General features: G+C 40.3%; 1 protein-coding gene across 10 annotated transcripts in view; it reads right to left on the bottom strand.

Annotated features, from left to right (window-relative positions):
- Positions 1 to 464: 464 nt before the first annotated feature.
- The window catches only part of BLTP1 (bridge-like lipid transfer protein family member 1), an 87,068-nt gene continuing 68,095 nt past the window's right edge, over positions 465 to 19,437 (bottom strand). For 3 of the 10 annotated variants that reach the window (XM_063157058.1, XM_063157061.1, XM_063157060.1), the window contains 29 exons: positions 19,094 to 19,153; positions 18,008 to 18,234; positions 17,330 to 17,530; positions 16,992 to 17,122; positions 16,023 to 16,146; positions 15,758 to 15,867; positions 14,986 to 15,076; positions 14,418 to 14,480; positions 12,663 to 12,907; positions 11,902 to 12,117; positions 11,594 to 11,774; positions 10,552 to 10,744; positions 8,514 to 8,675; positions 8,271 to 8,410; positions 7,899 to 8,100; positions 7,536 to 7,739; positions 7,250 to 7,429; positions 6,686 to 6,823; positions 5,971 to 6,231; positions 5,407 to 5,557; positions 4,975 to 5,132; positions 4,680 to 4,872; positions 4,265 to 4,482; positions 3,831 to 4,082; positions 3,089 to 3,292; positions 2,665 to 2,859; positions 2,107 to 2,241; positions 1,511 to 1,676; positions 465 to 1,168 (listed from right to left, as the gene is read on the bottom strand). In XM_063157058.1, the coding sequence (XP_063013128.1) occupies positions 952 to 1,168; positions 1,511 to 1,676; positions 2,107 to 2,241; positions 2,665 to 2,859; positions 3,089 to 3,292; positions 3,831 to 4,082; positions 4,265 to 4,482; positions 4,680 to 4,872; positions 4,975 to 5,132; positions 5,407 to 5,557; positions 5,971 to 6,231; positions 6,686 to 6,823; positions 7,250 to 7,429; positions 7,536 to 7,739; positions 7,899 to 8,100; positions 8,271 to 8,410; positions 8,514 to 8,675; positions 10,552 to 10,744; positions 11,594 to 11,774; positions 11,902 to 12,117; positions 12,663 to 12,907; positions 14,418 to 14,480; positions 14,986 to 15,076; positions 15,758 to 15,867; positions 16,023 to 16,146; positions 16,992 to 17,122; positions 17,330 to 17,530; positions 18,008 to 18,234; positions 19,094 to 19,153 (5,018 nt within the window). In that variant the 3' untranslated portion in view covers positions 465 to 951. The remainder of the gene's footprint in view (positions 1,169 to 1,510; positions 1,677 to 2,106; positions 2,242 to 2,664; positions 2,860 to 3,088; positions 3,293 to 3,830; positions 4,083 to 4,264; positions 4,483 to 4,679; positions 4,873 to 4,974; positions 5,133 to 5,406; positions 5,558 to 5,970; positions 6,232 to 6,685; positions 6,824 to 7,249; positions 7,430 to 7,535; positions 7,740 to 7,898; positions 8,101 to 8,270; positions 8,411 to 8,513; positions 8,676 to 10,551; positions 10,745 to 11,593; positions 11,775 to 11,901; positions 12,118 to 12,662; positions 12,908 to 14,417; positions 14,481 to 14,985; positions 15,077 to 15,757; positions 15,868 to 16,022; positions 16,147 to 16,991; positions 17,123 to 17,329; positions 17,531 to 18,007; positions 18,235 to 19,093; positions 19,154 to 19,437) is intronic. The other 7 variants (XM_063157059.1, XM_063157066.1, XM_063157067.1 and 4 more) reach the window with 7 other exon arrangements.

The following is a 19,437-nucleotide window of genomic DNA, read 5'->3' as shown; positions in this document are numbered from 1 at the left end:
CCCCCCTCAGCCCGCCGGTCCCTCAGAGCCGGGGCCGGCCCCTCTCGGCCCTTCCCGCCCTTTGTGAGGGGCGCGGCCGAGGCGCGAGGCCGCAGCTGCAGCTGAGGGGGGAGCTGAGGGAGCAGCTGAGGGAGCTACTAAAGCTTTGCCCCCTGTGCTGCCGACTCGGCTTCAGTAGCGCTTCCCAGCCGCTTACTTCACCTTCCCGGGCCACTGCCGCCGGGCAAGGGCGGCACCCGAAGCCGCCAGAGCCGTGAGGGAGCGGGAGCAGCCGCTTCCCCGATCCCGGCGAAAGCCCCGCGTCCGCCCTGCTGGGTGGGGGCGGCGCTTCCCGCCTTTCGGCTGCTTGCCGAGCTCCCGGCTTCTGGGCTTGACCTCACTTCAATCACAGTCTGCAGAGTTACACTTAAAACACTCTTCTCGTTGTTCAGCTTCCTTGATCGATGCAAAAAAAAAAAAGGTCCTGTACAGTAGTTAAATTTTATTACAAGTGTAATAAACTTCATGATTTTTAGCACTAAGGCAATCACAGTTTCATAAGTTATATATATATATAATTTACACCAGTCTACATTGACAAATCAATTACTGGTCACATCAACGAGGGGTTTGTGTTATGGCAAGTAAAATTTTAAGAAAATTCACAGTTAATCTGCAAGTATTGTAAAGATGCAGGATCATATTGCACATCATAAAATGGACGCTGAGGAGCAGATTTACAGTGTTCCAGCTATTCCTTCACAGAATATACATTGGTCATCATCATTATCATGCAATAACTTCAAATACAGAATGGTATCAAGTACCACAGTAAACAGTTACTCACAATGTAAGTTTTAAATAGAGTAGCAAAAAGCTGTTAGGTTTCTCTTTAAACCATATTTAAGTTCTTAAAATATAATAAAACACTTTGATAAAATCAAATGGAGTTAGGGTTGTCACATTGTACTTTTAATATTCTTCTTTGTCTTTTCCTTTCTTCTCCTTTTCATCTTGTAGTGCAGTACCAAGTTTCTTTATAAGGACCGACAAAACTTTGTCCAAAGGATCCATAACACCACGCTGCAGCCACTTAGGGATAGTAGTCCTTGCATGGTGAAAGCCCAGCTTTTGGAGGATGTAGTCAACACCAACAGGATCAATTTTTCTCCCAGTCCAGGATATTAATCTAGAAAAGCAATAAATAGACTCAGTCTCAAATACATAAATATAGCAAACAGGCATTTGTATATACAAAAAAAAAAAAAAAATCGATTTTCCCCAGTGTTACTCATGGCCAAATCTTAAATCTAACAGGCATTGTTTCAAACTTGATTTAGACACATAAGCTCAAGATGATCAATGGAACATCCTCTCAAAGGAAGAGGTGAAAAACCTGAAATTGATGAGTTTAAAGTTCACTGTATCCTAATTCAGAAGCGCCTCCAACCATGCCTTTAATGTGCATAAAATCTAACCCAGAAGTTAATGCACAGCCAAAGAGACTGCAGCTACTAAAGCTGCTTGTTACCTGAGTGTGGGTTCCAAATGCCAAGTATTGCACATAAACTCCCTCCAGTCAACTGTAGTGTAGGTAATGCTTTCCTCTGCCTCTTTATCAGTGGAGCTGTCCTCAAGGACACCAACAGAATTCTTCTGCCCTGGACGAGCAGCCAGAATGCGAGGAGGAAAAATTGCTGCAAGGGGGAGAGAGGAAAAACACCAGTCAGCCACGAGCAGCTCACTTGGATTCTTTTTGTACACAGTTTAAATAAAACAAAAGCACAAGTCTCAACAAGAAGAGAACCACCTCATGTTACCAGATTTTCTGCAGAAGGCCACATATTGCTTCAGAATGACCATGCCAAATTTGAATGCTGCAACTGAGCATTAAAAAGGCAGAAAAGTACATAATTCTGAAATCAGAAAAATGCATGTCTTAAAAGGACCCCACAGATGAAAGGATCACAATAGCAAGAATAAAGCTTTCTGAAAGTTTTCATCTGCCTATACCATCTTATGAAAAGAAAGATGGTATTTAACTAAAAATAACAAAACTACAAATAAAAATAGGAGACTTAAGAGTATTTGCTCTAGACAAGTGTTACTTCCTGAACAACAACTCACCTTTTTCTTTTTCTTTTAGATAAGCAGACACCAAGTCATGCAGAAACATGATCAGTTCAGCATCCATGGTCACACAAATGTGGTCTGTAAATTCAGTTACCACACTGCATTCCACCTTTGGTTTAACACTTGTATCTACAGCCAGATAAAAATAGCATCAGTACACTTACAAGTACATACAGTAAGTCTAAAAGTACACAGAATTGGAAGGCAAATCATTTGAAAATAATATTTTCATTGAATCAGCAACTTTTGAGAGGAAGGACCGCAGTTAACATTTTAATAAATATAAGGAAACCAAGCCTATGAAAACAGCCAGTGTAGCTGAAATGTTCATATTAATTTCTTAGTTGTTTTCTACAGCAACCCGTCTCTGCACTAGATCTTCGCTCTCTTAAAAGAATTCCCTCTACATTTTACTACAAAATGTTATTTTTTATTGTAGATCTGCAGCAATTCTAATTAAACCCTCTTATCAGCCCACTACCTTTGTCTTTAACTCCTAATTTGCAAGAAATACTTTTTCACCAAGAAAAACCAAATTATGTTTTACTGCACCTTGTAATGAAGGCTCTTGGGGCTCTTGAACATGAATAGATTTAAAATCCAGCTGCATCCTTGGCAATGCAAAGATGGTTTCAGTTTCATGGTTGTAACTGGAGCCACCCCTGAAGCCACTTAACAAGCTCGAGCTTTTCACTGTTGTGCTGCTCTCTGGATTGTTGGCATCAACATTCCGCAGCAGGTTCAACTCTACAGGAACAATGGGAGATGTTAAATCATGACAAGGCAAAAAAGTTAAGAAAAGTCACTTGTAAAACTGCTGCTGTATGATTATTGAGAAGATTTTTATTCTGCTCCCAAAAGCGTGTCTAGAAAAGGTCCATCAAATTCGTTGTTTATACACTTGAGATGCAGCAGCTTTCCAACAGCTCCCTGTGCAAGCAGATCAATCCCCAGACTGAGGGAAGCTGACTCTAACCTTCGTTCCTCGTGGCTGTCACATAATTGAACCACTCCTTGACGCTGGCGACTCCGTGGGGGGGATTTTCGTGGCGCCGCCGCGTTATCTTGGTGATGGTGGCCATGGGGCTCTCCAGGGCCCCACAGGGCTTGGTCACCATGGTGTTATGGCCCAAGTGAAAGTCCAGGGTTTGAACAATGTACGTGGAGTGCTCACTGGTGCCTGCATTGGAGGTGCGGGCAGCGTGGTATGGGAGAGGAAAAAAAAAAGTAAAAGCAGCTTAGTGAGGGTAGTGGAATTTTCTCTCATTCTCCTACAGGTATTTAATATGAATAATTCGTGTGCCAGTGGTATAAATGCTGGTATAAAGCTTGAAAACAACAGAGAAATCAAATCCTCAGTATCTACAAACAATACAACTTCACAATATCAAGACTAATATAAGCAATAAGATCACCAAAATTCATCATACAGCTAGGAAAGACTACACAAACAATTAAAAAGCCAGCGAATCCACTCGGTAGGCTCATTATCAGGGACATACCCAGTACACTTGAAAATGTACTTTATTCCACACATAAGGCAAAATTGTGGTAAAGGTGTGGAGGGAACAGATTATTTTTAGATAAATTGTATATTTTTGGTAAATATTCTTGATTCAGACAAAGATTATAAATTTTTTATTTATTCTCATGTAATAATACATCATTAAAAACTCATTTAAAGAAATTTAGAGGAATGAGTAAACAGTTTAAATTACCATCTTCCAAAACTTTCTGAGCTTCTGTCCAAAATGCAATATTGGGTTCTTCCAGGTGAAATAAGGCCCACGATTTTGAGCGGAAATTAGGTCCATGAAAACAAGCCAGGGTCATATGGTTCCCATGCAGGCTCATGGATCCTCCAAACTGCATCCCATCTTCTGGCAGTGGCATCTGGAACAGGGATATGTGGCACCCAGATACCACCTTCAGAACTCCTGGCCAGTGGCGATGATGGGCTGCATCCAACACTGCAGAGCAAACATGAACAACAAACCTCAGGCAAGATGCAGAAAAAGCTGCTGGCATATTTCTATTTTTAGTAAAAATTGGAATTACGAGTGATACTTTCTGTTTCCCTGACACTGTCTCCTAGGTAACTTTTGCAATTAAAACATTTTAATTGGGAATCATATTTTTTGGTAGCACTTACATTGCTCGTGTGAGGTTCTCTCCAAGTTGTTTGCCACTGTCTTGGGAGGGAGATAAGGAACAGGTCCCCACGTGGACAGAGCTCGCTTGCTTGTATCAAACTGCTGCGTGAAGAACTCCTGGAGTTTCATTCCTATTTTGATCAGGTCTGGTGTAGTTGACCTTGAAATCATCACTTGGAAGATATCCCATTTCAAGTCCCCATGGACAAATATCTCACTAGATATTAAAAACAGCAAGAAAATTAACAGTTTTTTTTATTGTCAATTCCCTACTGACAATAAAAAAACCCACGACCAAAACCAAACAATGAACCCTTTGCATTCTAGCAAACACATTTCTGGTTAGCAGTATTGGACAGAAGACATTTGACATTATCAAACCTCATACATTTTAAGCACAGGAAATATTATCACCTTTTATCAGTCATGCTCGAATCCAGATTATTATACAGATTAATCTTCCATTCATCCTGCAGTTTAAGATCAGCATTACTGAAGATTCCCATGAGGATACTGGATCCCATGTAGTCAACACGTGCTTCAGTAGAACCCATAGTAATTTCAATTTTATGATTGGGCTGTTGGTTTGGATGCTCAGAAATATGAGCTGAAATAGAACCAAAGCAATAGAGAAATACAGGATTAAAGAGATGAAAATCAGTTTTTCCAGTGATATCACCTTTATTGACTGGAGCACTTTCCAACTTACCCACCATCTCCAAGGTGTTAACATCTATGGTACCTCCAACAACCCCTCCTCTGGAGTCCAGCTGGGACCTTCCCAAGCCCACAGACATGCTGATTTCCCGATCTCTGCTGCTGCCCACAGACAGACGGCCCTGACTTTTCAAACCACTGGTGGTCCACCTAGAACAGAGGTCAAAATAGACAACAACTTGCCAGGCTGCCAAGAGAGAAACTGAATCTACTGGAAAGCAGTAAATAAGGTGGGGTTTAGGCATATGTGACTTCAGGATTAAGCAACTACAGTATTCAAGAGGGAATTCTCAGTTCAAAACTGCAAAGGGTAGGATTTTAAAGCTACAAGTCAACAGACTGTAAACAGTCTGTGGGGAAAATATTGCTTTTTTGCCCTCAAAACACCACCAAGTGTTAAAACTAGATCATATTTTATACTTACGTAGTATTGCCCATTACATTGCTCATATTCATTTGAACATTTAATTGTTTTAGGTTCATAGCAAACACAACCAGTGTTTCCCACGGTGTTCCTTGCTGGCTGCCCGCTTTATTTGACTTATTAAATGGAGTTGATGTTTTTGAGAGAGTATCTAAACAGAAAAAAACCAAACAAAAATGTAAATTATTCCACATATAGGAAAATATTCCACATACTAGGAAAAACTGGCAGAATATATCCATTTTGAATATTACAAAAGGACTGACAAGCACAATATTTATAAAGAGCACAAAACCATGAGAAAAGATAAGTGAGAACTAGAGGATTTGCACTATGCATTGCTTTAGCTATCACAGAAATTGACTCATAGATAGGGAAATTTTATGGAAAATATGCTAACAACTTTCATTCACCCATTTTAGACATTTTACCTTCTCTAACTATTGACTCTCCAGTGCCAAACACTGTGGAAAAGAATATTTTCAAAGCAGTAATGACATACTTCTTTCATACAACTGCTGGAAATACTTGAAAAAAAAAATATACAAGTCATTATCTACTCACCTCTCTGAGGCACTGAAGAGTCAGACACGCTCCTGGATCTTGTGACAGCTGGAGACTTGAGGCTGTGAGATGCTGTCCCAGGTGACATACTGCTGCTGGCACTGTGCTCACTGAAAACATTGGGGGACTGTGCCATGTGAGTGAAGGAAGCAGACTGGCAGGGCTGCTCCCATGTCCTGCAGTATGCTTTTCTCGAGGATTCAGGAGAAAGGTGCTGGCTCACTCCTTCAATTGAATCTGGTGTGCCAGGGCCTGATGCTACTGGAGAAAACGCAGCACAGGAAATACAGAAAAACCATTTCATTTGTGTCTAACCATATCCTCACATACACTAAGAAGTACTAAGAAATAAATGTATTTCATTTAACATAACTCCAAGTTTTCTACTCTTTTTTAATATATCATAGAACTACAGAATGGTTTGAGAAGGGCCTTAAATATCTGGTTCCAACCCTGCCATGGGCAGGGTGTATTAGATTGGGTTGCTCAGGGCCCCATCGTACCTGGCCTTGGACTATGCTCTTTAAATTATTACTTTATCACTTCTTCTGTCTAGGATTTCCTACAAGACATCTCTGAGTGACTGCATATGGAATAAGTCATAATACATTTACATGTATCCAATGATTTAATATGACACAGGTAATAAATGCTTATAAAATTCCTACTCTCTTTGAGTAACAAGTTTTTTTTGTGATAAGTAGCAGTCTCTTACCTGGCAGATTTATTGTCTGATCACCCAGGAAGAGCCTTCTAGCAATGCTTCTCCTGTACCAAGCCCTGGGAAAGGCCAGGATCTCGCTGAGGCGGCGCATGTCATACTTGAAAGAAGCAGATCCTATGTCACAGACAGCTGAAAAAGCACACGCACACAGTTGTAAATTCCCAGTAGTAACAGGTTTTGATAACCAAGTCATATTCTCCTTCACCTAATAGTGTTGTCTCTGCTGTCATGAAAAAAGTTTTCCTAAGGTGCTGCTATTTCTTCAAGTCCAGCCATTAGATAAAAATGCATTTCATAAAGACACAGTAGAACCCAAGAATACAGATTATGTTGAGTCCTGCTTGTGTTGGATGTGCCTCAGACTCCTCATGGGAGGATTTTAATGGCAAATTACTCACAACCATCCTGCTATTTCCCCAGTAAGTCAGGATCCCATGTGCAGGGGCAGAAAATAAATACACAGATCTTTCAAAAAAAAAAAGCTGCCAAGAGTAAGTCCATCAATGGAACAGCAGTTCTGTAATTAGCTGGGATTAAAATGAAAGAAGCATTTACCAGATATGTTGATCAAAGTGGTGTCTATCTTGCTGGTCGCTTTGCTCACAGACTGACTCTCAAAAAAGGAGGAGCCGCCTGAACGCCTGATCCGTGACAGGCTGACTTTGACAAACTCCAGGTTGATGCTCAGGGAGTCCTTCCGGCCAGTGACCGAAGTGGGCTCCTCATCCACATTCCCTACAAGGAGGAAGGAAACTTGTGTGATCCCTTCAAATCTGCAGTTCAGAAACCTGTGCCACACTTGAATCATGTTCATCAAAGCAAACAAAACCTCATTCCGTACCCAAGGCTCCCGATCCTGGGGTCAGCACAGTAACAGCTGATTTTTGTTTTCCAGCTCCATAGGGGTGGAACACATAAAGGGAGAAGTCAGACATGCAGGCAGTAAAGCTCAGGCCTGAAGAGCTGCTGCTGGAAGTCGTCAGATCTGACTGACTGCTGCTGTGCCTCGTCCTGCCCAGAGGGCTGCCAAGGCCAGGGGATGAACCTGGGGGCAAAAAATCAGATTTTTAAAGCATTTTCAAACATGAAATAATGCTTAATGGTAACAGCAGTATTAAACAGACCAAATACACTTCAAATTATGCCCTCTATCAGCAATATAGCTTAAATATTCTGAATCAGTCAACATTCACACACGTATTACCTGGTGCTCCAGATTTACCAGCTGAATTCTTGGAGCCACTCTGTGGAGTACTGCCACCAATGGACACACTTTCTGATGGGTATGTTGTGCCTAAAGTTTCCAGTTCTCCTCGGTTGGAAGAGAAAACAAGATCCAGGGAAGGCAACTTCAGCATACACTCAACTCTGGATACTGGCAAGCAGCTGAACTTGATTTGAGAGGGCTGGCAGGCAGAAAGAAAATAAAGCATTCAGAAGGGACGCTTGACTTTTTTCTTTATGAAGTTTTTTTCAAGAGCTTTTATTCCTTAAAAATGAAATTTAGAACCATGGCTTGTTAAAATGACAGTGACTAAAGCAAGTTACCCCCCTGAATGTTGAGTTAAACCCTCACCTGGACTCGTACATAAACCACCACATCTACAGGGAAGGAGGAGTATGCTGATGTTGAGGACGACACCAAGGATGTTGTGGACTCTTCCAAGGGATCTTGTAAATCAAACTGTCCCATGTCTTCATCCTGGGAACTAACAGCTTTTAACAAGTACAAAAACTCATTAGAAAGTGGAATTTGAAGGGGAAACCAGCTCAACACCAAAAAAAGCACAGAGTGCCAGAATACAGCTATGCAACTGACCCGTGTAATTCCTTTCAATGGGTGTGATGGGAATGGTTTCAAGGGCTTTCTCCAGGAAGTCCAGGAGGCAGGGGCTGATCACCATCTCCTCTGGCAGTGACTGGAGAGCAACCCATGCGTAGAGTTTAGCAGTTTTCACTCCACCACTTCCTTTCCCTTTGGCTGCAACATTGAGAAGGTACATTTGCCTAAGGTAATAGCACTGAGCAGTAACTGATAAACATTAGAAGGCACTTCATAGCTGTGCCCTCTTATTTTCTCTATCATCTGAAGACATCTAGACCAGGTCTGCTAGAAGAAATGAAGCCATTAAGTTTTCTCTTTGCAGAAATAACCATTATTCTGTAAGGCTTAATTGTAGTAATTCCATTGCTCATGTTCTCAACCAAGCACTCTGTTGTCATTGTCACCACCTCACTTTTTAGAAAATAGCACTGAAAGCAAACACAGACAGTTCTTCTCCAAATACCCACTGCAAAGTAACCACAGCTGACTGGAAATGAAAGTGGTATTAGGAAAATTAAATCAACAAGTCTGGAAAGAATATCAGTTTAAATAGAGAAAAATACATCAAAAAATTAAAACTGCAAATGGCAAGTCCTACTATATTTATGCAAAGAATGACTAAAGATTCTAAACCATAATTTTTGAAAGCTTGGAATTAGCCAGAGGATAAACAAATAAAAAGGTTACTCTCTTGTAAATTTGTGGAAGAGGAATCTTGAATCCATGCTCATCAAAATATTAATATGCAGAGAAGATATAACTACCAGCTCACTTGCTGTCTCTATGCTATACAGCTATTAGAATGAATATACATCAATGGAGTCAGATTTAAAATTCTCCAAGACAAATATAGAAATTAACTACTAAAACAGAGATTAAAATCCTTTCATTTGTTAAAAAAGGAGAAAACACTGACTTCCCATTCTGTGCAAATTATTCTGTCTCATGTCTCTTGACAACATGGTCCTATCTTACTTTTACTGGAAACCAAAGACAATACAACAAGTTGTCTCCATTCCAGAGGAAGAGTACTATTATAAAAAAGTAGTATAAACAACAATAGGTGTTTTTCAAAACCATTCAAGACTAATAAATACTTACAGAAATAAAATGCATAAAGAAATAAAGCAATTACAAGCCAATCTGCAGTCTTGGGGGGCCATATACATTATCATACAAGCGCAATTTCCACACCAAATGCAGAGCTTACAGACATTTAACCAGCAAGACTCAGGATCTGGACATCGTGTGGTAAGAATTCAAAGGCAAAGATTAGAAAGGTAGAGTAGAGAACAAAAGTGAAGTAGCATAAACCACTATGCAACATCTGGTAATCAAAGAGGATGGCCACCTAAAGGAGTAAAAGCTAATGGTTCAACAGCATGGAGAACTGAGGAAAGTATTCCCATTTCACTCTTCTCTCCCAGCATATCTGGTGATTTATAAGGTAAAATCCTCAAGCATGACTTCCAGTTATTAATTTTGCTTGGTGCTCAAGTTCTGGCAAAATTTTGGCTTTGTGTTTAAAGCAGCATTTTAATGCCAAGGAGAGAAGAGTTAATGTCTCAGAAACTGGAGATGCAATCTACATGCCTCTGGATCCAACAGGAGGTAACAACAGCCTCCTGCTTGAGAACAGGAATCATTGGAGACACAACAAAGCCTGTATTAGAACTCATGTTACTCCAAATCATGGCTATTTAGAGGCCTTCAATGGGTGAGACATTTACAGATATTTACACTGCTTTCCAACATTCTTTGGTTAAATGAAAACTGGGAAGAAGGCAGTGACAGCCCAACACTGGGATATGGTGACTATCACAAAAATATTACTGAGACTGCTTTGGCAAACAATGTCTGAAAATGCAGCTTCATGAACTGCATTTTTGCTTCTGGGGTCAGGTTTCTGCAGCTAAAGTCAAACCCAGATAAACACAGTGCTCCAGGTAAGGTGCAGCCAGATCTAAAGGCAGTAGATTACACCAAGGGAAAAAATATCCATGAAAGGTTCAGAAAGTTTGTCCATAAGTACCTGATGGGATGGGTGGGGGTTGGGGAGGAAGTAAGGTGTTAGTCTTGCTGTGGATAGTGCTAGAGAGAGGAGGAGATGTGGCAGTATCTTTCATACCATACAGCTTGGACTCTTTGGAAAGGGTGCGTGGCAAAGAGGATCCTCGAGAAGTGTTTGGAGATTCAGTCTTGAGAGTCTTGGAGTTGTAGTGCAGCTGGAAAGCAAAGCAAGATCAAGTTACTTCACACAAGGAATTCAATTGCTGTACAGCCATTTGGTGCCAGTCCTTCCCTCCAAAATTTATTTCTTCTCATTTTTGCAGAAATATCACTGTAATATACATTACATTCCAATTCACATCCTATACACAAAAAGAACTGAAAACTTAGTAAAAAATAGATAAATTAATAAACTATTAAAACATTCAACAAAACACAGAGAAACAGAGGAAATTCATGATTTAGGAACACTAAAGCTTGTTTTTCTCTCTGTTACATGACATGCACCCTGTGCCACCTATGCACAACTATGTCTGTGTGGTGGAACTGTTCCACTACTGAGCACAGGAATACAGAAACTGGCACAAAAAACCCCAAAATACCTCTGAACCCAGGAGTTCACACCTCCTCCATGTGCACAGTAGACTACTACTGAGAACACAGAACATAACAAAAGTTGTAGAGAATGTTTAGTCACTCCTGAATTTGACTAGAAGCAACAGGCAGGACCTGAGGTATAACTGTTATCCCTGAGTACAGCATGGAATACATGGTCCTTCCACATTGCCAAGACTAGAAAAGCCAAGCTGTATCAAGTGAGGAGCATTCGATTCATGGCATTGCCTCAACAGAATTATATCAAGTTTTTGTTCAGCAGCGACAGATTTTTCCCTGTTCTTACTCCATTAGGATTTCAAATCACAAAATACAAGGACATTTTTGTTGAGACCTGGTCATGCTAGGATATAGACACAATGATTAAAAACCAAGGAAATGTACAGTTTGACTCTGTTGGAAAGAAAACATTGTCACTGCCTCCCTGCTGAGTTATCCCTTCATTTTACCTTTACATCCACCCCAGGAATATAAAACACTGTTGTTTCCACATCACTGGATTTTGTCTGTAGAGATGATGGCACTTTCTTGCCAGCAAGCAAGTGAGTAGTAGATGCATAATTAGTCTGAAATTTCTTCTTTTTTGAAGGAGACTCTTGATCCAAACTCCTGGAACTCCGATCATAGCTCCTAAAACAAATATCCTCATGTTATTAAAGTAATTTCCTGTGCCACATTGGGCCAGAACAACTTATGGTGCTGTTATTAAGCAGTGATAATTAACTGCTGGTAATAAACTAATGCACGCATTTCTTACCTTCGCAAACTGATGTCATCGTGCTCTTGCTGGAGCATGGTGGGATGCAGCACACACTTCCCACAATCAATTTCAACCCTGATATCGAGCTCAAAGTCAATGTTTCTCTCTGTGGTGGTGCCAGTGACACTCCTGTTGGTGGGTGTTGTTGGCCAGCGCTCGGTGAACAGCTGGTGCACAGCAGCAAAGCCCGTGGCTTTCTTGCGAGAGGTGCTCCTGCACAGGCACAGGTGGGGGGCAGGTATCAGCAGGACATTGACCTCAGCAGGGGCTACGAGGCATTCCCAAACTATGCCCACATTGTAGGATCTTATGAGAATATTTTAGGGAAAGGCCTTAGCTGATATGCAGCAATAGTAGCAGAAAAAACAAAGCTTTTCTTAAACTCTCAATCAAAAAAGGAACAAAAATATACACACACAATCGATTTCATATTTGTAAGTAGCCACATTTACACATTCAGTTTGTGGAACTGCACCCTGTTCTGTGGTCAAAAGCCTCACTTTCCAAGTTTTTTTATTCTGTTCCAAGAGCTGAAATTTGTAACAGTTACCTCCTTTTCCAATCAGGATCACTCCTTCCCACACAGTCACCTCTAGTGAACACAACCTCACCTGCCTTCCACACCCACATTTGAGCGTACTCACTACATCAGCAACAGAATTCGTAGCTTGAAATTCAATATTTCAAGTTTGAGAATACTGAAAGCATATTTAGTTATCTTCCTCATTTCTGTGTGGTTCCTCAGGACTGTTACTTACGGTGGTTTCCTATAGAAATAGGTCCTCTCCCTTTCATGGTCATCGTCCTTGTCCGAGTCCTCGCTGCTGGAGGATAAGCTGTCATCCCGGCGTCCTTCTTCAGGCTGGAAGGGAATGCCGGGTGAGAAGACAGCTGGAGTTTTGGGTGAACCAAATACCGAGCATGAGCCTTCACTAGCAGATGAGTAATGGGAGGGACCATCAATAGTTACGGACAAAAGGTCCATTTCTGTCTCCTCTGGAAACTGATTGTGAAAAGACAAAAAGATAGTAAATTTCCACAGATTGGATTTCCACAGAGAATGCAGTAGATAGATCTGGAAATAAAGAAGCAGGCCTGCTATGAAAAACTCTCACTTCTGAGTTCCTCATAACACAGAGAGAGCAGGTAAAGGAATTGCAGGAGGATTATGAAAAAGAAGGGAATGAAAGCTTGGTGGGAAGACCTTTGCCATTGCCTAGTGATTGAGCTCAGCCTGGTAGACAAAGATTCATCATGCTCTTACCAATTTAGAAGGAAAGGAAACATTTCATTTAAATTTAAGAACTGTTTTGAAAGCAAAGGACAAAAGGCAGCCCAAGTGCCCATGACTTGCAGGAAGCGTTAGCGAGGGCACGCAGGGCACTAGACAGAATGTACAGCACCACTGGGCATACCAGCCTGAGCATGGAACTGAGTGCCCTCAAGGAGCCTCCTGATTCTCACAGAAATCATGCCACAAGCCATTGTCCAACATTAGATTCTTGAAAGCATCTGTGAAAAGCATCTACAAGTGTTAAACACCAGCACTTCCTATGCAGTATCACTGTAGAGCTACACAGTTGTTGTCTGCATACTCAAATTACAGCTCTGATGAACAACTGGCATGATGTCAGCAAAACACATTTAAAAAAAAAATATTCAACATTTGGTACCTCTAGGTGATTAACAGTTTTTTGGTATGCCAGCAAAACCTAAGCTAACTGGGCTTTTACATAACAACAACAGGCAGGGTAGCTTTGAAATGTGAACATATTTAAATGTGCAAAGCACATTCCCAGATGCCATTACCACCATTCTCTCAGAAATAGGCATTTATTTCCTGGGAGCATTAAGGAGAGTTAGAAAGGAGAAAAAGTACATTACTGTCTCTTCAGTTTGGTTTTTTTGTTTGCTTGTTTAGTTTTGCCTTTCCTGATTTGTTATGAGTTTTGGGTTTGCTTGATTAATTCTTAAAAAAAAAACTACTATTTTCTCAAAAGATGGTTTTGGAAGCGGTTAAAAAACTCAACTTGTCCTCAGGATATTAAGTTTCAGAACATTCCCTACTTGCTATTATTGGAAAATGCCTTATTCCACACTAAATACAAGAATTTAAACAGAAATAAGAGTGTGAGAAGAAGTCCTCCCACCTGGTAATTATTTTGTACCAGTGTCGATTGCCACCACATTGGAACACAATGTGACATGTGAAGGCACACACTAAAATCAGCCTCTAAAGCACATTTCAATGCTAGACTTGGGTCACTTGACATCAGCCTTGCTCAGTCTTTAAGCAAAAAGTCAGTAATTCATTTTAGAAGTAGTTTTAAGTCTACAAAAGGGTGCATCAACCATCAATCACGTTCCTCTACTTAGTTTATGTATTTAAATATTTTCAAGCTCAATATACATTCTGTTTAGCTCAGTGCAAAAGAGATGAAATATTGAAAAGCAGCTCCCTATGAGATAAATTAGTTCTCTGGCAAAGAATACTTGTTTCTGCTCAGAAATACCTGAAAATACCCTTCCCCTGGACAGCTGGATTGTTGTGCAATCCCCAAAGCTGTTTGATTCAACTTAATAGAAGTGAAAAAAAAAATAGAAATTAAAATAATTACAATAATCTCAACCATGCAAAATAAACATTTTAAATGTGAGAAAACATACCAAAAAAATAAAACAACCCCAAGCCAATTCAACAATCCATTTCAAATACTAAGGATATACCTGAACAGCTACAGCAAACTAATACCCATTTCCAAAACTCTAAATATATTCAAACACCAAAAAACCTAGGTGATTTTTTGCACACCTCTGACAAAAATTCCAACAAAAGGGCTACTGTGTGAGCCTAAGAAACAAATCAAGCCATTTTAAAATATTTTTCTCTCATGAGTCAATTTCTGCGCCAAGAAACCAAAATACATCTGTCTTCTAAGAAAATAAGTCTGTTTTTCAAAAACAAACCTGTAATTTGAGGCAAAGCAGACAATTCAGGCTTGCCTGGACGTAATTATCTCATGAACTGGTGACCAAATGGCAGAGGAAATACAATTATATGGCATATACAGTAATTCTTACAGAATCTTGTATGTTGAAGGTTACTCTTGGCCCAGGGGATGCAGCATCCACACGGATATCTGGGAGGTCTTCACTGTCTCCCAGTCGAGAGCTGCAAGCAAAACAAAACCAAAACAGCTTTTTGAGTTGTACTACAGGATTTAGGGTCATGCAAACATTTAACTACACAAGTACAAGGTCACACTTAGCATTCTTTTAGGGAATAAGATATAAAATCATAATTGAAGCACTTGGGTACATGAAAAGGAAGGAGGGGGAGAAGAAAAGAGAAGGAAGCTTCACATGACTTGGCCAGCACTCTATCTCTGCTAATGTCTCTGTGTAAGCTTTTCAATCCTAAAGCCAACATGCAGAAATTACAGAAAAATAAGCCATTTGTAATCTGCCACATGGGACAATTATTTACACAGAAAAAAACATCTCCCTTTCTTCTTCTCATTACAAGAACCCTTTTAAAAGGCAGATGATTGCAAATCAGCTGTAGAAGACAAGATTATTACAGTATGCTATTTTTCCTTATATAGATGTTTTGAAATCAGGATTCTGTAGAAAATCCTAAGTTGTTCTAGAAGTGGAATCTTCTCAGTGGTTTCAGAAAAATGAGAAAAGTTTTTTAGAACATGCCTGCCTTGCAAAATGACCTCTTTCTAGCCAGTTCCACCACAAACAGCTGCTGCCTGTGGTAAAAGGACTCTTGAGGCCCAAGTCCAACTTCTCCCCTGTCCCATGTGCTGCTGTGGCTATCACAAATCCCAAATTCTCAGAGGCTCACCTTGCTCTGTCCATTCTCTTCAGAGGGGGCCTCCCTGATGCTGAAATGCTCTTTGATCGGCTGTAGCTGGGTTTGTAGCTCAGACCCCACTTGTCTTTCAAGGAGGCAGCCTACACCAGAAACAATATGGAAACGCAACTACTGAGAACACAGGGAAAAACTCTGGCAAGCTAAAATGCTACTGCACGTGGGAGTGCCAGCAAAGTCAAAGGGTTTTTGGGACACAAGTGCTACAGTATTCTCCAAGGAGCCTCATCCTGCTCACCCTCATGCTGGATCTCCGGAGCTTTTTGCGGACGTCCCTGCGAATGTCGTTGACAGCCACCGACTCCAGCTGCTGATAGCGCTGAATTTCTTGGTTTATGGTCCCTTCACTTGCACCTAATTTCCTGGAGGTAAAGCATGGTTGAGTTACCTTACAAGATATTATTTCCACAATTTCAAAACTCTTGTAAGAATGCTTTCCCCAGGAACTAACCCATTTTCTCTTTTGTCCCAATACTTAGGATCAGTGCCAAATACAGCCACAGAATTATGAAAACAAGCATTTAACCTAAATTCCTAATTTCAGAAAAAAATTCCCACTGAATGGTGACAGCAATCTCATTTTAAGTATAAACAGTAAAACATGTATCCCTTTTCATTATTTAACATGCAACTACCAACCTCTGTACTCCCATCACAGACAGATCCATTTATAGTAAGTCTGTCTTGGGGAAAAGGGGGGTAAAAGCCCAAACAAGCCCAAAGTCAGAAAACACTATTAATAAAATACAGAGAAGGTCAGGTGACATTAGTGCAATCTAAAATAAGTTTTTCTTAAGGGTTTTTTCAAGTACAGTATAAGAAAGTTTTCAAGTTTCATCTTGAAAACATCATGTGCAAGACAACAAAAACAAGTTCATATTTAAATAATTTCCCTCTTCTTCCTAAGCTTATTACAGTTTCAAAGTAATATCTTTTCCTAAAGTAATCAGCATGATAATATATCAAGATAGAAGTCTGATTTTGAATCAATAGGAAAAAGATTATAAATCAGTCATTAAAATGCAGAGTCAGAAAAACACAGACTAATCTGACACTTGTGGAACAACCCGAGAGATTTGAGAGAGCGCTTGCACATACAGCCTTTGCTTTTGGAATCCTTTTCTTTTCAAATAAAGGCAACAACTTGCACTTAACCCTAACAGTGCCACAAGATGTATGATACAAACATAAAGCAAACCTCACTTACTTCAGGTCATCAATGACTTTTGCTTGCTCATTGAGCTCTCTAATATCAACCAAACGCTTCATAAATTTCCTTCCTCGCTGTTCTCCAGTTTGGATACTGGAAGCTCCCTGCCGCCGGTGATCAACGATCTCCTGTTTAAAAATGAAGATTTCATTGATGTCCTCATGAAAAACTGGCCATCAGAACATTGTGAACAACAGGCAAAGTGAATTTCACACCTTCAAATTTGGACTAGTGCATGCAAAAGAATCAATTCATGTGAACAGGCAGCTGATTGGATTTTTTTCCAGTGATCCAAAGCCCATCATTCAGTTAGACACACTGTAACTACTACATACATGTCCCCATGAGCAGGATCTGCCTGCTTTCAAATGTGCTCTGCTAGGCTGGAGCAGATCCCGCTTCGCTGAGCCCCAGAGATATTCTACAGGAACAGAGTATCGCTGCCTTGGGGGGCTCAAACCCAGCAGGTGATTTACAATCCGCTGCCCAAATGTGAGCTTGCGTGCCTCTCCACCCAAGGAACCTCCACCTGATTGCTGAACAACAAACAGGAGCATTAGTGTGCTGGGAAAATGTTTCCTCAGTCAGCAGGCTAGAGACATGAAGGAACAGCTGTTAAAATGGTTTTGCAGAAAACCAAAAAGCAAGGTCAACAGCATACTGAGTAGAAGTAGGTTTTTTTAAATTTTTTTCATGTTAGTTACTTACTCTCCTGTGAAGAAAACCTAGAAGAAAGCCACAGCTTTTACAGTTCAGCTGTCTGAGGTTAGGTACTGTGTCCCCTCCATGCTCTCAAATCCAGATCGTTATTTCCACATAACACCAGTAGAAATATGATCTGCAATTTGTTGCCTTTGAAAGATGGAGTTAGAAAACACACACACAAACGTTTCTGATTTAACAAGACTTGCATGAGCTATAAAGACTCACATGCTGGACTCAAGATTAAGACCTTTCCATTTGACAGAAGACTTTTTCCAATTAGTAGAACTTATTTTGGTGGAATCACTTACTGCATGGATAGTGGGAGACATGGTGTCAACTTCATCCTCATCTGAAAGGTCAGCTATGTTCACAGAGTTGAGGTCAGCAATGTCATCAATATCTTCCTCTCCTGTCAATGTTGTGAGGGTGTTGCCCAAAGCATTCAGTCTTTTCCCAATGTTTGGATCCATGTGGACATCAATACCACACATCTTCCACAACACATTAAGTGTCCAGGTTCCAGCACTACTACTTTCTGTGTTAAAAAAAAAAACCAAACAAACCAGTTTAAACAGTTTTTCCTGTTTTAAAAAATCTCCCATAGAGAATTGTGTACCCATTAGCCAAGACAGTTCTTTGTAACTGAAAAACACTATCTTTTCTGTCTATTCTGAGGAAAACACGTTCCATAACTGAAATGCTTAATGAAAATACTTCACAGTATTTCTTAAACAAGTGATATAACACAGGCAGACCTAATGCAAATACATTCTCTTCTGAGCAAGTAAAGAGCATCTCAAGCTTCAGCTCATACAAATGCAGGCAAGTACACTACTCCAAAACAGAATTTCTAACAGCAAGAAACATAAAGCATGTCTTTCTGCATGTACAAATGCTGACATATTTTTATTCAAGTCTTGAACAATGATGCTGGAAGATGTCATATGTGTTCTGTGCCTAGTGAATATCCTGTCTGCCCAGGATTTTTCTGAGTGCCACTTTTCAGCATCAAAATACAGACCTTGCTCTAAGCATGACAACACAGGATATTGGTTTTCTTCCTATATGGAAGTATGGCTAATACAGAGACTGATAGCTATTTCTGAATGCTCTGGAGAAGGTCCAGACTACTTAGACTGGGCTGAGAGGGAATTTGGGAAAAAGAGAAGCCTTTTCTGGGAGAGGAAAGAGAGGGATGGCAGCTCAGGGTGCAAAGCCTCAGCATGAGGAAGATTGAGCAATCCCGAGGACAGGAAGCAATGCTGACTGTTATGGCAACTATTGCTGACTCTTCTCCAACCAATTAAATTAAAACACAGTTAAAGGACTTAAATTTCATATTCTATGAATGCTTTTCTCATGGAGGACTTGATTAATTAAAACAAGCACATTACCTGCTGCAGCTTGGCCTGTTGTCCTGGAACACACTTCATAGGTACCATCTGGCACAACACCTACATGAAGCATACACAGCAAGTCACTGACTAGGCAGCCAGTAAAAGCTGCTTTAGAGCAGCCCTTCCCAATCCCACCCTCCTTCTCCTGCCTGCCATAATTAAAGAATGACAAGAGTTCTAGTTTTATTTCTCATTGAAGGACTTTTCTTATTTAGTAAAGTGAACTTACTTGCTAACATACAAAACTCTAAATATGTATCATGTATAATACACATATGCATTGAATCAACTGAAAAACCCATAAAAATGTTGGGATTTTCACATTATATAAAAATATTCTA

This window comes from Melospiza melodia, chromosome 5 (genome assembly GCF_035770615.1).
Source record: "Melospiza melodia melodia isolate bMelMel2 chromosome 5, bMelMel2.pri, whole genome shotgun sequence".
Taxonomy (NCBI): domain Eukaryota; kingdom Metazoa; phylum Chordata; class Aves; order Passeriformes; family Passerellidae; genus Melospiza; species Melospiza melodia.
The sequence above is the reverse complement of the archived record's forward strand: the minus strand, read 5'-3'. Positions and strand labels throughout refer to the sequence as shown.